General features: G+C 34.7%; 1 protein-coding gene across 2 annotated transcripts; it reads right to left on the bottom strand.

Annotated features, from left to right (window-relative positions):
- Window positions 1-4,833: 4,833 nt before the first annotated feature.
- Window positions 4,834-18,987, bottom strand: LOC128551482 (BTB/POZ domain-containing protein KCTD6-like). 2 transcript variants are annotated; one of them, XM_053532353.1, is made up of 2 exons: window positions 18,835-18,987; window positions 4,834-7,830 (listed from the first exon to the last, which is right to left on the bottom strand). In XM_053532353.1, exons 1-2 carry the CDS (start codon window positions 18,847-18,849, stop codon window positions 7,165-7,167), a joined length of 681 nt encoding a protein of 226 aa, XP_053388328.1. In that variant the 5' UTR covers window positions 18,850-18,987; the 3' UTR covers window positions 4,834-7,164. The 2 variants fall into 2 exon arrangements, with proteins under 2 accessions (XP_053388328.1, XP_053388329.1); XM_053532354.1 differs by lacking the exon at window positions 18,835-18,987 and adding an exon at window positions 13,534-13,672.
- Between the last annotated feature and the right edge of the window lie 1,513 nt (window positions 18,988-20,500).

Raw genomic sequence — 20,500 nt, 5'->3', positions numbered from 1 at the left:
CAGGGTCATCATGACCCTCTTGTTTAAATTTTGTCAGAATGTTTGCCTTGATGAAATCTACGTTTGGGTTGTATATGGGTCATCTGGGGTCAACTACTAGGTTAAATCTTAGAAAAGAGTCCCAGTCCTATTTTTCTGAAGGCTCAATAACACATAATTTATTCACATGAAGAAGAATACTGTTATGGTCCAAGAATAACAACGATGACAGTTTAATTTGTATTGCTTTATGTCATGTATTCAAATTAATTTATACTGTGTAATTTCATAACAAAACATTCAGTAATAAATTATAACAAAAATAAATGTCACAGTAGATAACAAATGCCTCAGAATAAGTAATGTGTGGAAAAGACATTTTTGTCAAACTTTATAATTTTAGTGGAAAAAGGGCCACAACCAGAAAAAATTAAACTTGACCTGCACTTTATAGATTTATACATGTTTACCAGAAATAAGTTCAATCTATAAATCCATTCAAAAGTTAATATGCCGACAAGTTTTTGTAACAGAATTTTGTATCGAAAAGTGGCCAAAACTCGGTCAAAAATTATTGGTCTGTAAAAAAAATGGAACCTGACCTGCACTTTATGAAATATACACCTGTGTGCTGAAAACGATAATCAAGTAAAAAGTTTTAAAGCTGACAAATTTTTGTATCAGAATTTTCAGTCAAAAAGGGGCTATAACTCCGTCAAAAATTATTAGACTAGAAAAAAATAACTTGACCTGTACTTTATATATATATATTCCCTCTATACAAGAATCTGACAAACAGTGACAGTTTCAGAGAAGCGAAAATACTATATTTCTTAAAAATCTTGAAACTGTACTTAACAGTGTCTGACATTTGTTAAACAAGTCCGAGCACTTGGCAGACCATTTCAAACTATTGTTGTTTATAATACGTTTTCTGAATTTCCTGTATATGTATGCTTGCTCATTTACCTTAACACTTAGAAAAGTACTGGTCATAACTGGTTAAAAAATTAATGTCATCAACTGTGTACACTTTACGAACCACCATTGCTTTGTTTTCTAAATTTTTATATTCTTTTCCTTCCTGTATATCAGTTATGTCTTTGAAATTTATTACCTCCCTTTAATTTTTGATGCTATTTTGATTTATGGTTAAATATCACTTTTGTCATAAAGAACTAGTGGGTAATTTGAGTAATTCTTTCTTTTTACAGTATCCATAATTGATTTTTACTCCATCATTACTTTTAATTCAATTACCTAAATGTTATTCCTTAACTTACATATCGAGCATATAATTGACCCGCGCCATGAGAAAACCAACATAGTGGGTTTTCGACCAGCCTGGATCCAGACCAGCCTGCACATCCACGCAGTCTGGTCAGGATCCATGCTGTTCGCTAACAGTTTCTCTAATTGCTATAGGTTTTGAAAGTGAACAGCATGGATCCTGACCAGACTGCACAGGCTGGTCTGGATCCATGCTGGTCGCAAACCCACAATGTGGTTTTTCTCATGGCACGGCTCATATATGTTTTAACGACACTTATTATCTGTCACAGACAACTAAACATCACTACCTATCACAGATAACTAAACATCAATACCTGTCACATACATGTATAACTAAACATTACTACCTATCACAGACAACTAAACATCACCACCTATCACAGACAACTAAACATCAATATCTGTCACAAATAACTAAACATCACTATCTGTCACAGGCAACTAAACATAACTACATGTCAGAGATAACTAAACATCACTTCCTGTCACAGAAAACTAAGCATCACTACCTGTTACAGACAACTAAGCATCACTATCTGTCACAGATAACTAAACATCACTACCTGTCACAGACAACTAAACATCACTATCTGTCACAGATAACTAAATATCACTACCTGTCACAGACAACTAAACATCACTATCTGTCAGAGATAACTAAACATCACTATCTGTCACTGAGAAATAAACATCACTATCTGTCACAGGTAATTAAACATCACTTCCTATCACAGATAACTAAACATCACAGCCTGTCACAGGTAACTAAACATCACTACATGTCACAGATAACTAAACATCACTGCCTGTCACAGGTAACTAAACATCACTGCCTGTCACAGATAACTAAACATCACTATCTGTCACAGATAACTAAACATCACTTCCTATCACAGACAACTAAACATCACTGCCTGTCACAGATAACTGTACTTGTATGAAAATAAATAAATACATATTGTGTTTATTCAACACAGTTTAAAAATAACATACACTGTGTTTTTAACAACATAAAAAGTAATGGCCATGATGGCTGTTAATCTAAAAATTAAATAAGCTGTTCTGAGTGTCTAAAGTGTCAATGCTATTTTTAAGAGAATTTACAGAACTAGTTAGAATTTTAACGGATGTAGTGAGTTCTTTCATGATTTCGTTTTGGGCCCTGATCAACTGCAAAGCTTCTGCATTTGTGTCTCTCTCTGAAATACAGAAATAAAATTCATGTATAGTATGATAGATTCAGTCATTTTCCCTTGAATAAATCTCCAAATTCAAATGAGCCAGGATTCACTTGACCAAGGTTGGCTTTAACACCCATACATTACTGTAAGCAATGCCAATTTTATGTTTATAAGCAGTTGTCTATAAAGCATGTGTTAACTATACCATTTGTTTAGTGAATTTATTCTTAAAGTCAGTCTAAAGAGGGACAGACTGAACTGTAAGCTGATTATCAATCATATATTATATAATTAAAGCTTATTGTTTTCGGGATTAATGACATTATTTTGCTCCATGACTGTCATTTCTTCCATGGCATACTAGTATATGTTTTCTGTAAAAGTTAATTCTACTATGGTATAAAGTGTATAGTAATACATGTATACATGTTTGTACATTCAAACCCATGTTATAGACCACCTATGAATAAAGACCCAAATTATAAAACCTGTCTTCACAAACCACTATTTTTAAACTCAGGTCACACCATTATCAGTGAATTTTTAACCAGTTAATAGAAATCACCTGTCAACAAATACCATGTTTCACTGTTCCCATGACTGGTATTTACAGAAAGGTTTTACTCTGTTAAATTATCTCATATTTACAGTCCAAATGAAAAAGGTTCTTTATTTCTATTATAGCGGATGTAAGTCATAACTTTATGAATTACATTATTTTGCCATTGACACATCAGTGCACGCATTTGATTGGACATTAATTAAACACTGGTTCAGTTGATTTTAACATCATACCATTTTCTTATATTTAGATGTGCAATTTTCTTATATTTGATAAAATAATTTCCATCATCCATTTTAAAAGGAAATATTGATTGTAAATATAAATGAATAAAATGCATATTTTCATCTTCCATTTGTTTATGAAAAACATTTGGACTATTCAACGTTATCGTAAAGTCCTTCAGACTTCATTCACTTTAAGCACAAATGCTGTTCATAACCCAATGAAAGAAGAAAACATGCATCTACTTTCTTAAATATGTAACTGAGCTGCGTCATGCAAAAACCAGCCTTATGGTGTTTGCAACCAGTATAGATCCAGATCAGCATGCACATCCATGCAGTTTGATCAGGATCAATACTCATCACTGAACATCACATGACATGATACCTATACTGTCGTAACAGAAAACAGTATGGATCCTGATCAGACTGCACTGTTCATATGCATATGTTACTAGTATTAGGAAACTAAGATACAATAACGCTGGTATAAAACGTAAGACAAACGTGAAAGAAGCTAAATTACACGAACATTTAATCGACAAGCATTCATGTCCTCTCAAATGTGTTTGAGTACGCGTGAGCAAATATTCTGGATCCATGCTGGTCGCAAACCCACAATGTGGTTTTTCTCATGGCACGGCTCATATATGTTTTAACGACACTTATTATCTGTCACAGACAACTAAACATCACTACCTATCACAGATAACTAAACATCAATACCTGTCACATACATGTATAACTAAACATTACTGTTTATCAGCATGGTCATGATATGCACCTGGAATATTTAAACGATCAATCTGGGAAATTAAGATCATAGATTCAGAGTACAGTCAGTATCAGAGTTATAATCATTGCTAGGTACTGATATATAAGATTTGTCATTTTACTTTGTATTTCAGGTACCCTAAGTGGCAGGAATTTGTATGTGGCTATAATGCCCTTATTGCTGTGGTTGCCACTGTTTGAAATATGAAGATTAATGGATATTTAATACATGTATATTTCCCAGATTGATCGTTTAAATATTCCAGGTGCATATCATGACCATGCTGATAAACAGCGATTAACATGAAAGATAAAATACCACTTCAGGCATTGAAAAACTTCCTTCTCTATTGAGAATATTTGCTCACGCGTACTCAAACACATTTGAGAGGACATGAATGCTTGTCGATGTTCGTGTAATTTAGCTTCTTTCACGTTTGTCTTACGTTTTATACCAGCGTTATTGTATCTTAGTTTCCTAATACTAGTAACATATGCATATGAACAGAGGCAACGAAAAATCTTTCGGAAATCTACAATGAACAGAGGCAACGAAAAATCTTTCGGAAATCTACAGGTTAAATATGAAATGCAAACATAATCATTTTACAAAATTAAAAATATCAGAGAAGCAAAAATGTTTTTATCAGCTAAAATTCCTGAAAACCGTAACAATTAATTAAACGTTAAACTTCCACACGTTGTATGACATGAAACATGTATTCTTGACCAGTGACCGACCACGACGATTCGAAATCACCAGACAAATTTTTGTCCAACGTCTCTCAATAAACACATATATTAATCACAAGCCCATGAATTAGGTAAACACTTTAATGCAATTAGAAAGAAGTCGTCATTCATTGAACACAGCATCAGAAAAGTAAACAAATCAATGATAACGATTCAGATATAGCGACATTCCTCTCCATTAACCAAGTTGAAATTGATTTACTAAACATCATTTTAAAAGAACAGAAAGTAATTGCTTATCAGAGACTTCTCGCCACCGATATTTCACAAGCATGCAGCAATTAATATCGGTTCTTCTCTCTTTAACTGAACAACGAGCACCAAAGCTAGCTATCCTTTATCGAAAAACTGTAGTTTTATGTGTAAAAGGAATATATAAAAAGCCATTTTGCTAAATATATATTGTAAAACGTAAATGCAATTCAATCAATTCTTTATGGTAATTTAGATAACCAATCTATACGCCAATGGATTTTACAATAAACATTCGTGCATGATTATAAATACAAGAAGAAAACTGGTACATAATTATACAAGACAATTATAAGACAAAGTATGAAGTGTACTGATTTCTATTTACAAAATATATTAAATATTAGGATGTAGTATTCCTTGTCACCAGAATAGATTAAAATTTATTGACCCTTAGAAATTCATTGTACTTCGTATGATCAAAATTAATGTTTAGCTGATACACTGTTAAAAGGCTAAAACAATTTCTTCGTGTTCATGTCCGATATTCTTCTTACGCAATACTTAGCTTTTTTGCTAATACATTTGGACAAGTTTGATATTTTACACTTATTTTAAAAAATTGTTAGTAACATGTCAGTCTGACAGAAAACTTGAATCATGCAATCACATAATTTTATCTAATCTTAATACCTACCTAAATCTATTTAGACAAAGTCACAAGATACTTACAAAATAAATGAAATGCATTTACGTCCATTTAGCTATAGCTATTTTATTAGTGTTTCAACCAATTACAAACATCAGTATAAAACATATATACAATAACATCAAGCTAAGAAAACTTTCATTCTTTTACAAAATTACAAATGACTTACAATAGATGCATAGAATTGACAATCAATATCCAGTCAAATTACATAATTATTTACATGATTATTGAAATAAATCACACATAACAAATATTTTCTTACAAAAAAATATTTATATAACCGCGGAACATAATAGCTCCCATTTATTTCAGATAAAAAACCTTTAAACCTGGAAACTTTAAGTAAACTTATCAAAATACAAAAAAATGTACATTAAAACATCAAAATACAAAAGCCCGCCCGCTTAGATCAGTAGGAAGAGCTTTGGTCTACGGATCGCAGAGTTCCGTCCCCGGGTGGAGCGTATGATCTCCGTGACGATTTGATAAAATACATTGTGTTTGAAATCATTCGTCCTCCACCACTGATAATTCATGTGGAGAAGTTGACAGTTACTTGCAGAGAACAGGTTTGTACTGAATGGTACAGAATCCAGGAACACTAGTTACGTTTACTGCCCGCCGTTACATGACTGAAATACTGTTGAAAAACGGCGTTTAATCCAAAACATACAAACAAACAAAACAAAAAACAAAGAACCCTTTAGAATCTCCCGGTAACTTTCTTTCCAAATAAGATAAAGTTTTTTTTTTTATAATTATGTTGTAAAAAACATATGCTGGAACGTTTGGTCGTCTATATCTAAGGAAACTCTTTTCTTATCTTATTCTCGTCGGAGTTAAAATCCTTTGTAATAGTTGTAGTACAATTAAAACTTTATTAAAGGAATATTACTAGAATACTGGATTCTTATGGAAATTCATTCGTTGAGGAATTACTTTCACAAGGGTTGTCGGCTGTCAATGTTCATACGAAGTGTTTGGTGTGGATTTAACATTAAGGAACATTTATAATTTAATGAAGTTACAAACTGTCATGCAGTTCTTGTATTTTATATATTTATATATTGTAGGATTTGTCTAAGGCATTAATTCTACTTGTGCATAGTGCATATTTCCTGAAATAAATTTTGGTATTGTTTCTTTCTAGAACCACATTTCTTCATAAAGCCTTTAAGCACTGTTATTACTTCTAAATCCGTTCTCACACAGATGCAAAATGTACTGTAAATGTTGTACTTTCATAAGTATACGGCTCCTTGAATTTGATCGTTTATTGTACACATACATTGTGCCGAAAACATCTAGAGATACACAAAGGATGCTTGTTCACATATATTTAACATATTTCAGTCTCTAAATTATAATTCCTAAATGTACCTTTGCGAGTAACATGAAATTAACAAAAATTAACGTGTACCGCTAAAGATCATAAAACACTTACTATATATATTTCGTCCATGCATGAAAGTCTTTCTTGCTTTATAGTTACAGTTAGTGTGCGACCAGAACAATCTCTTTGCCTTTAAACAACGTCCCACAAGAGTCGCAACTACGATTTATTTTCTTAGTAACTATGGATTTTGCAAATCCAAGTTCACACAAATCATATATAAGTAACGCCCTCAGCTCCTCAACCCTCCCCCTATCACACAAATTGGAAGGGAGCTGTAGAAACACATGGGCAGGCCTTATTGGGCAATCGATGCAGGAGCCTGACGCTTCAGTCACGTATATTGAAATATCTCCTCTAGGAGTGCAGTGCAGGTTTTCTAGAATCTTTTCGACAATATTTTTTTTCTGTTGCTCGTACTCTCCACTTTTTCTCAAGCATTTATATTGTTCGGTAATTTGGTTTCGGTATTGTATGGCGTAGTTGTGTTCTAACTGTGAAACCAATGACTGAATTTGAAAAAACAAAGCGAGATCATACACCTCTAAAACCCGTTCCTGTCGTGGTAAGGTGCCAGATCGGAGGAAATTTAAAATGTATGCAAATATTTCACTGTCGCAGTCTATAAAACAGCGACCGTTTTTGTCTTTTGCGATGGCTTCAGGTAGACTAAACATGACTGCTAGCTTACTTCTAGGTTCCTTTTTCAGCGTACTCATCAATGTTGTCATCAATGTCCCCCCAACATTCAGTTCGACGACGCCGTCCTTGAAATAGATAATAGATAAAAGTAAAAAAAAAAATGAAATACTTTCTCGCCGATATCTAGAAAAGGATATCAACTGCAGATTTACTTAAATCAGATGTTTACATCACTGGTATTCATTAAAGGCTTGAAGACATAGGTCAAGAATTAAAGATATATTACAAATCTGTTAAATATACAAACTAATGGTGAATGTATCTAGTTACATCAATCTATTTTCATTCAAAGCTTTCATTTCTGTCCGTAATTTAAGATGCGCCGTGAGAGGCTGCCTTTGCGTTATGTAATGCGCCTTGGAATGTGTTTATCATGGAAAAAGGCTCTATGTAAATCTGTTATAATATTAAACATGTATGTGTATTACACTTAAGTGTCACTATAATATATATACTATTGACTTTTATTCAGAAATCTTCCCCAATACAAGTAACTTGGCTAAATATACAAACTAACTGTGAACGTTTCTGGTAACATTAATTTGTTAAAAACATTTTGCACTTTACATTCATTCTTTGTTTACTTGTATATTTATTCAGTTGACGTATATCGAAAATAAGTGCTGCTCGAAAATAACTGATGCAGAAGATAAGTTAAACAAAACGAAAATGTAAATATGTAAAATCCTATGTATCTATTTCGCGGACAGCGACTAGACAATTAATTGATGTCCCTACATTTTACAGTTGACGAACATTTATGTATTGTCTACCTATTGTGCTTACCCTGGCGTTGGCATCGGCATCATACCTTGGTTAAAGTTTTGTATGCAAGTACATATGGCTATCATTTAAAGGCACATGGATTTGAAATTAATGTTTTCTTTTTCTAGATCAATTACCAACCTCACTGCGTCAAGTCTCATAACTCTGACATGTATTTTGGGCAAATTATGCTTCTATTGGACTTAGAAAATTCTGGTTAAAGTTATGCGTGCAAGTTACTATCTGCAAAAACAAATGCAGATATCAAATTGTAACTTCACGTGTGTCTTCGGTGTTATAAACTAGTTGATTGCATCAAGTCCCATACATGACAAATTAAGGTGTGATTGGTATGGGCTCAGTTTCTACCATAGTACCTATTTTGACTGCTATTTATACCCGGGTAGAAGCATCGTCAGAAATAAAGATTCTGCAAAACTGTCGAATAGATTTGGAAAAAACTCTCAAAGTGTAATCTGTGAAATTTGCGTGAACAATTGCACTACCCTATGAGAAAAGGCAACGGTCATAAACCATTATATTGCGTAACTGCACCGCAGCTCGGATGTAGTTGTACAGCTTTTGTTGACCCCTTACGAGAGGTTGACCCCATCAATTCTTAAAACCTTTGTCAAAACTTCGTCTGACAGGTTTCCGATAAATGTTTACTGTCAAGCAACGAATACCTAACAAAGGCTGACCTGCTAGATAAGCTTGTTAATCAGTAGATTAGTTAATTATGAACGTAAATACACAATAACACCCAATATATCAGTAGATTTCGTGGATAAGATGATTTTTCTGCTACAGCCAATTAGTCAGCTTTTGCAGAAAATATTTGAACATTTAGAAATTCACAAATGAATATAAAATGTATAAATATATGCGTGTTCTAGCGCACAAAATCACTTGGAATAAAATTATAAAACATGGACTACACACACTTGTTTGCAATAATCTGGCTGCGAGAAAACTACAGTAAAATCAGAATAAACTATGATGGTAGATTTATGACATGACACTATTATTTTAAATATAAATGATGTCGTGCGCACGACATTTTATCTCGAGCAAACGACATCTTATCCGGAGCGCGCGACATTTTATCTCGAGCAAACGACATTTTATCTCGATTGCTCATCATCTGTTCTCGTGCGTACGGCATCTTATCTCGTGCGCTCGACATCTTATCTTGAACGCTCGACACCTTATCTCGTGCACATGAAATCTTGTTTTGAGTGTTCGACATCTTATCTATATATTATTTTCGGGTCATCAGTATGATTGCCACCGTTTTTGCTTTCTTTTTGCGGGGTATTAGTTTAAATACACAAACAAACCAAAAAAAAAAAAACAGCAAAAATCTGGTGATGACGCAAAGGGATATATTCAAGATCTTGACACAATAAAGATTTAATATATAAATAAGATGTCGAGCGCTCGAAATAAAATGTCGTGCGCTCGAAATATGATGTCGTGCGCACGACAAAAGATGTCGAGCGATCGAGATAAGATGTCGAGCGCTCGAGATAAAATATTTTGCGCACCAGATAAGATGTCGTGCGCTCGAGATAAAATGTCGTGCGCACGAAATAAGATGTCATGCACAAGATATAATCTAATCTAGAAAAAATAAAGGCATGTCCTAAAGATACGATAACTGAAACAGAAATTAAACCTTGTCGTTAGAAGCTTGTTTAAGTCTTTGAACTAGGACAAGTGTACATAATTAGGTCCATGTTTGAAACAAAATCTAAACACCTCCAAATCATAGAAAGAAAGAGTTTTTTTACATGGAAACTGAACACCATATAAACATGTTTATTTCTGTATAAAGTAATTATACTGGTACTAGTAAATGCCTTGAATTCTTGAAAAAGACTGCATAACGGCACGGCACTTTCGGATAATTTAACAAATTTTAAAACTTTGAAAAAAAAAAAACAACTGCTACTTGTCTTCTTCTTGATGTATTTGCAATAATGTACCTGTGCTGAAATTCCACATAATTAAGTTCAACGTAGTTTTCATGTACTATTTCTTGACAAATGACATTCTTTTTTAAAAGGGGACAACTTGCTGAAAATAGTTTAGGAATTCTGTCGCTCGGACAACATGCATTGGACAGGCAGATTATTGGTGCATGTCATACCAAATATCTCTTAGGCTCAAATTGTGTTTATATATATTTTTGAAACATCTTACATAATTTGTTAATATGACTTGCAAACTTGTTTTTATAGTTACAGTAAACAGTTACATCTGTAATTGAATAGAAGAAATGTTTTTTTAAATGATTCATCAGATAGAGCTGATTTATAACTTTATTCACTAAATTCTGTCAACTGTGTAAAGTTGTTCTTTTTCTGAAGATATGCAAAATTAATAGCATTATTATTATTTTCTGGATTGATACAGTTTCATAAAAAGGCGAAATAATAAAATCTGATAATGAAATCTGTCGTACTGCCTTTTTTAAAAACTGCTAGCATTACATTTAGAAATAAAAAAATAAAAATAAAAATGATCGAACGATTTGTCCATTTCTTATTTACATGCTGGTACAGTAACAGTAACATTCACTACTGGATGCACATACCATTAAACATGGTTTAAAACCCTGTAAAATATCCATTAAATAGGAAAAACTGTTAATTTACCCCATTAATTCTTGCATCACGTTATTTAATAGGTTTCACAATATTAATGGGTTACATGTTAAAATACCATTAAACACCCATTTTTGACCATGTATCATGCCTTTAAAAATTTAGCTTGGTAGCTAAAATGTTAATGGCTTTGAAAAAATAGTGAAATTTTGTATATTTTGAATTTAACAGGATTATTCATGGCCCTTAAATTTAATTTAATGTTCAGGTTCTGTACGATTTCATTTAAGAGTACACTTAATGGCCCTTAACAACAATTTGATGCCCATTAAATCCTTCATTCTGTAAAATGTGATTCGTATATTTTCAGAAGCACAAACAATATTTATTTTTTATTTGTTTTTGGCTTGCACTGGTTTCATTGAATGCTTATAATTTTAGTCCCATATTGTTCTAAAATGGACTTTAATCACAATAAATACATACTACACACATCGTCTATAATATATCATGATGTTATATTTAGTTGCATTAAAGTTATTTCCCCTTGATGCAGTTACGCCATTTTTTGTCAAATGTTTGCCAAATTGTGTTCTTACAAAAAAAGAACGGATTTATTTCAATGAAAGTCGGATGAAAACATATTAATTTATTTGATAACATCAATCAACATTATTTTGGTAAGGGTAAATACGTATTGATGCATGCCACTTTTTCTGTTTTTGTTTCTCCGGTCCAAATAATCAACATTTGTATAGGATAGTGGGTGGGGTAAGTAATTTACATTATAAAATGTGTTCAGACCAGTTTAGATTTTAAAATTTTCCAATCCTTGAGTAGAAACTAAGGTTTATAGAGAAGTGAACAGTATACATGATTGTGAAGATTTACAGTCTGACTGAAATTTATTTGGGGCATGGGCAGATCAATGGCTTCTTCGTTGCAATGAATCAAAGAGTGTGGTACGCTTGATTGGGGGAGCTACTTGTGATGCAGTCCCACAAACATTCGCTCTTAGCTGTTTAAGTGCATGCACCTGAGCACAAAGTACTGAAGGAGAGCTAAATTGTGATCGCCCATTGTCCGCTGACATTGTCATCAACAGTTGCTTTTTGAATACACCTGACGCCTAATGTCTGTACCTATAAAAATTTGGTCAGAATGTTTGTCAATATAAAAATGTTGAATAGTTAAAACTACCGACATGGTCACTTGATCTTTTAAACCGGTACCTGTAATCCCTTCTCAGTACAACACAATACAATACAATATCCATTTTCTCATTTCATATGAATATATGACAGAATGATGATACAATATGACAAATGTTTGTACGAGGCTGTTACATGTGATTGCATTACAAAATAATGAGAGAAAAAAAGAAGAATCAAATATTCTTCTAGCAATTTACATAACAGTACATATGTATAGATACTATTACGTGTGTAGAAATACGTAGTTTAGATCAATACGGCAAATATCAATAATATGAAGTTGATTATCTTCAGATACAAATGTATCTAATTCTGATTGCAAATTTTCATGGCCATTAATTTGATATACCATTAAAATATTACGAACTCATTAAAATTGAATCTGACCTATTTAATGAAACCATTAACCAATCTAATAATTAACGGCCATTAACAGAGTATTAAAAGAATTAATGGCCCCAGTAGTATTTACTATTTAATGTGGAATTAATGTGTATTTTTAATGGCACATTAATTTCATGCCAATTAAAAAATTTTCATGAAATATTAAGGAGCCAATTAACTTATTTTAATGGTTTATTTTAAGCAGCTTTTCATGGCCATCAAAGGGTTTTAATGTACTTATTTTATGGCTTTTTAAAATATCGCATTAAAACTATGGTCATGAAAATACCATTAAATAGTAAGAAGTAATGGGTGAATTTTAATGATGACCTGTTAAAACTCTGTTAAAAACGTGAGAAAAAATTACGGCCAATTTCATGGCCCTTTTAATGGCATGTGCACCTAGATAGAGCTTTTCGGGTGGAAGGATAACCCAATATTCCATCCCTATTTTTTTTCAGGCATGAACGGGCTCTTATGTAGAAGCATCGACTTGCTGCAACCCAGTTGGATGGCTTCAACACATAACGACTGTCGGTCAAGGTTCGAACCCACAGAAATGAAAAGCAAGTGAATTGCCGGCGACCTCAACTACTAGATGGATTGAACAGTGCAAAGGGGGTTCGCGTTTTAAATGGTGATAGTTTACTTTTATCTTCATGACGCATAAACGACAACACAATAAAGGATGGGTTCGTGGATAGACTGTTAATCTTGCATAAAATAGTTAAATTCGGCTCGGTTGTGAAATATTTTTTCTATTATAATAAAACAAAAACAAAAAATATATTCTTACCATCGCGGTATCCGTTATCCACTGCTTGAAATAGGAAATAAAAAGATATTAAAACGCAATATCAGTATTTATTTTCCCCTAGCGGTATACGTGACAGTCAGATCGTATAAATACCAGGTAGAAAGATTACCTGGGTTTTATAGCACAACATTAATGCAGATAATGCAAAATATAGTGCGATAATTTTTAAAACAAATATCAGGTGAAATTGTGCAATACGTCACGTATTAACATTACGTCTGTTATTTTCAGTAATTTTCATACCAAGTTACCTATATAAAAACTGGACATGGGAAAATCAATTTATGGCTGACCTCTGTTGAACTATTGCATGCGACTCGGATCAAGACCCCTTCTGGAAACCCCTTCACACGTGTTTCTCGGAACTCATAGTATGGTAAGACTCAGTCAATAAAATTCCATATTTTTTTTAATTTTATGTTTCAATGTTACACATGAACCTATGCATTTAGACCCTTAAAAGGGGGGTAATAATTTACAATGGATTAGATAATGCTTTCTGCTGTGTTCATTAATTATATTCAAACCTTTGGCAAATCTTTGAGAAAACAGTTATCGAAAATAGGATTTAACAAGAAATAGGTATATTTTATGCCCATAACAAAATATGTGGCAGCCACATTGTAAACAAAAGCATTATGAGCCTTTAAATTCGTAGGAAAATTAACACTTTGACTTTAACTAAAGTTTCTAATATGTAATATTACATCCCATCATATGGAGCAGTGAATTCCCAGTAAATATTAGTGAATATTGATTGTATAACGGGAACTCGCGCCGAAACACGTCAATTAATCACGAGGTTATACCCATAGAGGTTGCTAATGATAAACTCAAAATTCATGGAATTACTTAGCAAACAAGAGAATGAACTATTGCCATGAAATACAAAGTCAACTAATTCTCTCTAATACAGTATATAATAATGATCAGATATCTGCCAATGATGTATAAACAATATGTCAAGTAATATTAAAATACCGTAATGGATGACAGAGTTAAGGATCAAACAGGAAAACCCCTATTGACCTTTCACTGTGACCTTAACCTTTAAGTTAGGGATATAAGTGTTGCGCAAGACACGTTGTGTCATTATGGGGAACATTTGTGTCAAATAATATCAAAATGTCTTGATAGATGACAGAGTTATTGACCAGGCAGGAAAAACACATATTGACCTTTGACTTCTAAGTGTGACCCTGACCTTTGAGATAGGGGTCTGAGTGCTGCGCATGAACCATCGTCTAATAATGCGGACCATTTGTGCCAAGTAATATTAAAAATCCCTTCACGAATCGTTGAGTTTTAGACAGGACAGGAGGAAAAATACTCTGGACTTTTGACCTACATCTGTGACATTGGTCTTTGAGCTAGTGGCTTAAATTTTGCCTATGACATGTCGTCTCATCCAGGAGTGTATTGGTGCCAACTAATATATAAATCCTATTTTGCATGACAAACTTATGGAGCGGACAGGAACAAAACCCTATTGACCTTTGATCTCAAAGTGTGACCGTGACCTTTGAGCTTGAGGTCCGGGTTTCACGCATGACATGTCATCTGATTATGGGGAATACTTTTGCTAAGTAATATTGTAATCCCTTGATGACGGACGGACAACAACAACGCTATGTGTCCCCATAAATCTGGGAGTATAAAAAGTGGATCCTGTTAGTACTTACAAGTTACGAGATATTTATCATAATACTTGGTATATATACATGTATATTGAAGATAATATGGACAATCTGAAGATGATTTTATTTTCTCTTTTTTTCTGTCACCTTTTGGCCCTGCGTCCGTTTGTTCGTATAAATGTAAGTCAGTCAGTAGAAAATGATAGACCCTGTCATGCATTTTGGGGTATTCAGATTTTTACATGAATTCTAGACCATTAACGAATGCATTATGAATTCTATGAACAGCCTTCAATTCTTCTATTTCGTCCGTCAGTGCGTCTGTTTGTTTGTTAGTCATAAATTACTGACCTGATGATAAGTTTATGAGTACAAGAATGTTTTCATGCAACCTTGTTTATAGGTAGTGGGTAATTTGAATATGCTGGTCGTTTCATTTAGTTGCAGTATAACAACAAGAGCACCGCAATGTGCCCGTAGGTATGACCTTTGACCCGCAAGTGTGACCGAAGTGTTATATCAGAGGATTGGAGCAAAATTTAAAGAACTTGACTGTTGAAGCCAAAGGACAGGAATAACAATAGGGAAGAAATTCCAAACAAAAAATGTTCACAGAAAAAATAATTCTAAGTCCACAAAAAATCCTTACAAGGTACAGTTCTGTCAAAATACTCCTAAATTGGATTGGAGGTACCATCCATGTTGTACCACAGAAAAGTGGTCTCAGTTTTTCCATACGGCCAATAATAAAAAAAGTTTCAGAAAAGCTATTTATAGAAAAGGGAAGTATTTAATTAAAAATATGGTAAGTGAACAAAAAAGGGATCAGCCAAATAAAGCAAGAGAACAGGTATTGAGAGCAATATACACATAAAACAAAGTCATATGACCTTGACCTTGAAGCGATGCACGACATCTCGATGTGGTGAACATTTGTGCCAAGTTTCATTGAAATCCTTCAAGGGGTTCAAGAGTTACAGAGCGGACACGAAAGAAAGTCATATGACCTTTGACCCCTAAGTATGCCCTTAACCTTGAAGCGAACTATCCAGAACATACGCCCTGCACGTCGTCTCGATGTGGTAAACATTCGTGTCAAGTTTCTTCGAAATCCTTCAAGAGGTTCAAGAGTTACAGAGCGGGCAAGAAATTGCTTTCGGACGGACAGACGGACACCGGGGGTATAACATAATACGTCCCTTCGGGCGTTTAAAAAAGATAATGTAACCTGCTGTTACTTTGAAAGGAAAAGGATTTTGCATCAAACCTTATAGACAAGTGCAATACGAAGAATATGCTAAGTTAACCTTTATTATTTTGCATTATATAAAATTCTAGTTACTTTTGCACAAAAGTAAACATATTATATAATTGTCCAATGTTATATAACGTAATGTACTTTTACTTCTTTTCAATAGTCTTGTTATAAATAGGAAGCTATATATCAAAGGCCCTGACCTCTAGATTTTTACTAAAAACGATCTTAGTGCCTTAGTATAGAAACTTAATACATGTAAGTATATTGTCATAAAATATAGATTAAATAAAAATAAAACCTTTTGCGCAGAAACCTAACTGAGACCCCCAGTTAGGTTTCTGCGCATAACCCGCACCCCTTTCAAAATTTCATAATACACTTTACAAGTGTTTCATCAAGACTCAATATTCGCATATGCTTCATTCAGAAAGTATTTTTCGTACTTTTCAAACGCAGAAGTAATAATAGAAAACTTGTCCCGTATGCATTTAAAAGTTACAATCTGAAAAATAGAGAAGGGTACCGGTGACATTAATATCGAGCTAAATTGAAATTATAACAAAAAAGGAACCAGAAATACCGGTTTCCTTTTAAGGCAGAGGACGCTTCAATGGGCTATTCAAGAAAATATCCGTACCACACCCTCATGGAAAACATATTTCAGCCCATAAATACCCCCTTGCATACCCCCCTAAAACAACCCCCACACCCCTTGGACAAGTATAAGTAGGGGAAACTCCCCTGGATAAGGTAACAGTGTACCCTCTGAACATACCCCTCCTGGACACGCCATCGTGAAAGACCCCCCCCCCTTGACGCGTACCCCCTGGATAACCTATGGAAGGCATTTTTTCCTGCCCCTACCCCCTCCCCCCCTGCACAAGCCATCTCAAAGACCCCCCTGGACAGACAACACCGGACAACCTATGAAAGGCATTTTTCCTGAAAACACCCCATGTACAAGCTGTCTCCAGAGACCACCCCCTTCCCTTGACAGACCCATCCCCTGGACAACTTATGGACAACCTATGGAAAGCATTTTTAAAGAAAAAAAAACACCCCCTAGAAAAGCTGTCTCAAAAGACCCCCTCCCCCGCCCCCTTTAATCAGACACCCCCTGGACTACGTATGGAAGACATTTTCTTCTGAAAAAACAACCCATTGACAAGCTGTCTCCAGAGACCTCTCTTGACAGACCCACGCTGGACAACCTATATGCAAGGCATGTTTTCCTGGAAAATACTCCCTGTCTCAAAAGACTTCCATCCCCCTTGACAAGCTATAGAAGGAATATTTTCTGAACCCTCATTTTTTTTCTCGAAAATATCCCCCAAGACAAGTCAAAACGAAAAAGCATGCCCTCGGGTGTATAACCAAAGGTGATGTTTTATGAGGTTTCAAGTTTAAAGGCAAAGATCATGCGAAGATCAAAGTCATCTAGTATTATATATAGGTCAGTTGAAGTTCTTGTCACAAGATTTATAAGAGTGTGAATATGAAATTAATTGGGTCATTCATGCGGGTTGTAGGACAAAAAAGAACAACGTTTTTTAAGCTTTTTTTAGTTTAAAATTTGAAGGTACGGGTCATGAGAGGTTTAATTTCATCCATGTATAGGTCAATCTGTAGGTCTTGCCGCAAGAATTGTTGAGTGTGAGTATGAACTAAATTGGTAAAGTCATTAATGTGGGTTGCAGGCGAAAAGGTAAAATCTGGTTCGTATAGACGGAAAAATAGGACAGTCCAAGTTCAAGTGCTAAATGCCCGGGAAGAAACTACAAGAATGAAAAAGACAGATTAGATTTCAGCCACATGGACGTTGACGAAATTTATAACCCATTAGCCAAACTAAAATTGAAGAAAAGTGGAGGTCAATGCATTTTAAGGGGTATAATTCTTTGAAAATAGTTCAATATCCAGTTACTCGGAGAGGTACTGTACATACACCATATATTGGACGGTTGAATTACACCCACAGCAGTTATGTTTTAAGTCACAACGACACAATTTATGTCGTTTGGAAAATTTCAGGGATTACCAAGTTGTGGGTCCTAGTTTATTCCAAGCATGGACGGGCTCTTCTGTAGAACCACAGACTTTCAGCAAGCCAGTTCGATGTGTTCCACACATGACGACCTAATAAGGCTTCAACCAAAAGAAATGAGGACGAGGCGTCCTACACTACTAGACGGACGGAACAATACAATGCAAAGAGGTTTTGCATGTAAATGGCGATACTTTACTTTATCTTGATGACGCATAAACGACAACACAAACATAGGGTGGGTTCGTGGATAGACTGTAAAACCTGCATAAAAAAGTTAAATTCAGCTAGATTGTAAACGATTTTTATGCTAAAACAAAATAGAAAAATAAAATTCTTACCATTTGGAGATCCATTGTAGTATCCTTTGCTTGGGAAGAAATAGGATATTAAAACAAAATATCAGTATTTATTCTTCCCTAGCTGTATACGTGACAGCCAGATCGTATAAATATCAGGTAACCGGTAAAAGTTTACCTTGGTTTAATACGTAGCACATAATTTATGTCAAGCGTGCAAAATATTATGCAATAAGAATATAAAACAAATATCACGTGAGATTGTGAAATACTACATGTATTTTATTCAAAATAATAAAAAAAACTGAACTGAAACAAGATTTAGCTTAACAAAAGTTCCTTCTAGCGCATATGTATGGTGGCCGGTTGCGGCCATTTTTAACCCGCGAGAAATTTTATCGTCTGTGTATAAAATGTCGCGGGCAACTTACAAATCCGCGAGATTTTCTGTCAAAATCGTACAAAATGTCGCGAGGAACATATAAACCGCGATATGTTATAATAGTTGTTGGAAAAAGCGAGGAAATATTTGACTCCGGTGGCCGGTAGCGTCTATAGTTTGACTCTACATTTTATCCTCCGACAGTCTATAAAAAGTCGAGGAACAGAAAAAAAGCCGCGACAGTTTTTTTGCAATTTAAGTAGGAATTCTACAAAAAGTCGAGGGTAAAGATTAAGCCGCGAGTATTTTAGCGAGTATTTTAGATGCGATATCTTATGCAGACGGAGTGGTTTGAATACACCAGTTCCTTTCAAAATTGATATGAAATTGCTGTAGCAGGAGCAGCAAAAAGGTAAATCTAGGAGCAGCAGTAGTAGCAGTAGCAGTAGTACAAATGTAAAATTGGAAGTAGAATTAGCAACAGTAGTAGTAGTACAAACATGAAATTGGCAACAAAAAAAGTAGCAGTAGCAGTCTTAGCACTTGCAATAACATGACATAAGCAGTATCAGCAGTAGCAGCAGAAGCAGCATTAGTAGTAGCAGCAGTAGAAGTAGCAGCAGCAGTAGTATCAATAGATGTAGCAGCAGTAGCAGAAGTAGCATAAGCAGCATCAGCAGGGTAGGAATAGTGGCAGTAGCAGTAGTAGTAGCATCAGTAACAGTAACAGTAGCAGTAGCAGTAGCAGTAGCAGTAGCGGCAGTAGCAAAAAAAAAAGTGAAATTGTCAGTAGCAGCAGCATAAGTACTTACAGCAGTAGCACTGTTGCATTAGCAGTAAAAGTTGCAGGAGTTGTAGTAGCAGTGCCAGAAGCAGCAGCAGTAGTAGTAGTAGCGATAACAGCAGAATTAGTAAAAGCAATAGCAGTAGTTGCAGAAGCTGTTGTATCAGTAGCAGTAGCAGCAGTAGCAAGAACGTGAAAAAGGCAGTTGCAGCGGTAGCTGTAGCTGCTGTAGCATTAGCAGTAGCAGCAGCAGTAGCACCAGTAGTCCAGTAGTAGTAGCAGCAGTAGTAGCAGGAGTAACAGCAGCAGCAGTAGCATTAGTAGCAGCGGCAGTAGCAACAGTAGCAGTAGCTGTAGCAGCAGAAGAAGTAGCAGCAGTAGCAGAAACGTGAAGTTGGCAATAGCGATAGTAGCTGTAGCAGTAGCATAAACGTATATCGGCAGTAGCACTGGCAGTAGTAGAAAAACGTGAAAATTGCAGCAGCGGCAGCAGTAGCAGCAGTTTGTGAAACAAGCAGTAGCAACAGCAGCAGCAGTAGTAG

This window comes from Mercenaria mercenaria, unplaced genomic scaffold (genome assembly GCF_021730395.1).
Source record: "Mercenaria mercenaria strain notata unplaced genomic scaffold, MADL_Memer_1 contig_114, whole genome shotgun sequence".
In the NCBI taxonomy this organism is placed as follows: domain Eukaryota; kingdom Metazoa; phylum Mollusca; class Bivalvia; order Venerida; family Veneridae; genus Mercenaria; species Mercenaria mercenaria.
Note: the sequence above shows the minus strand (reverse complement) of the source record. Positions and strands in the feature narration are given on the sequence as shown.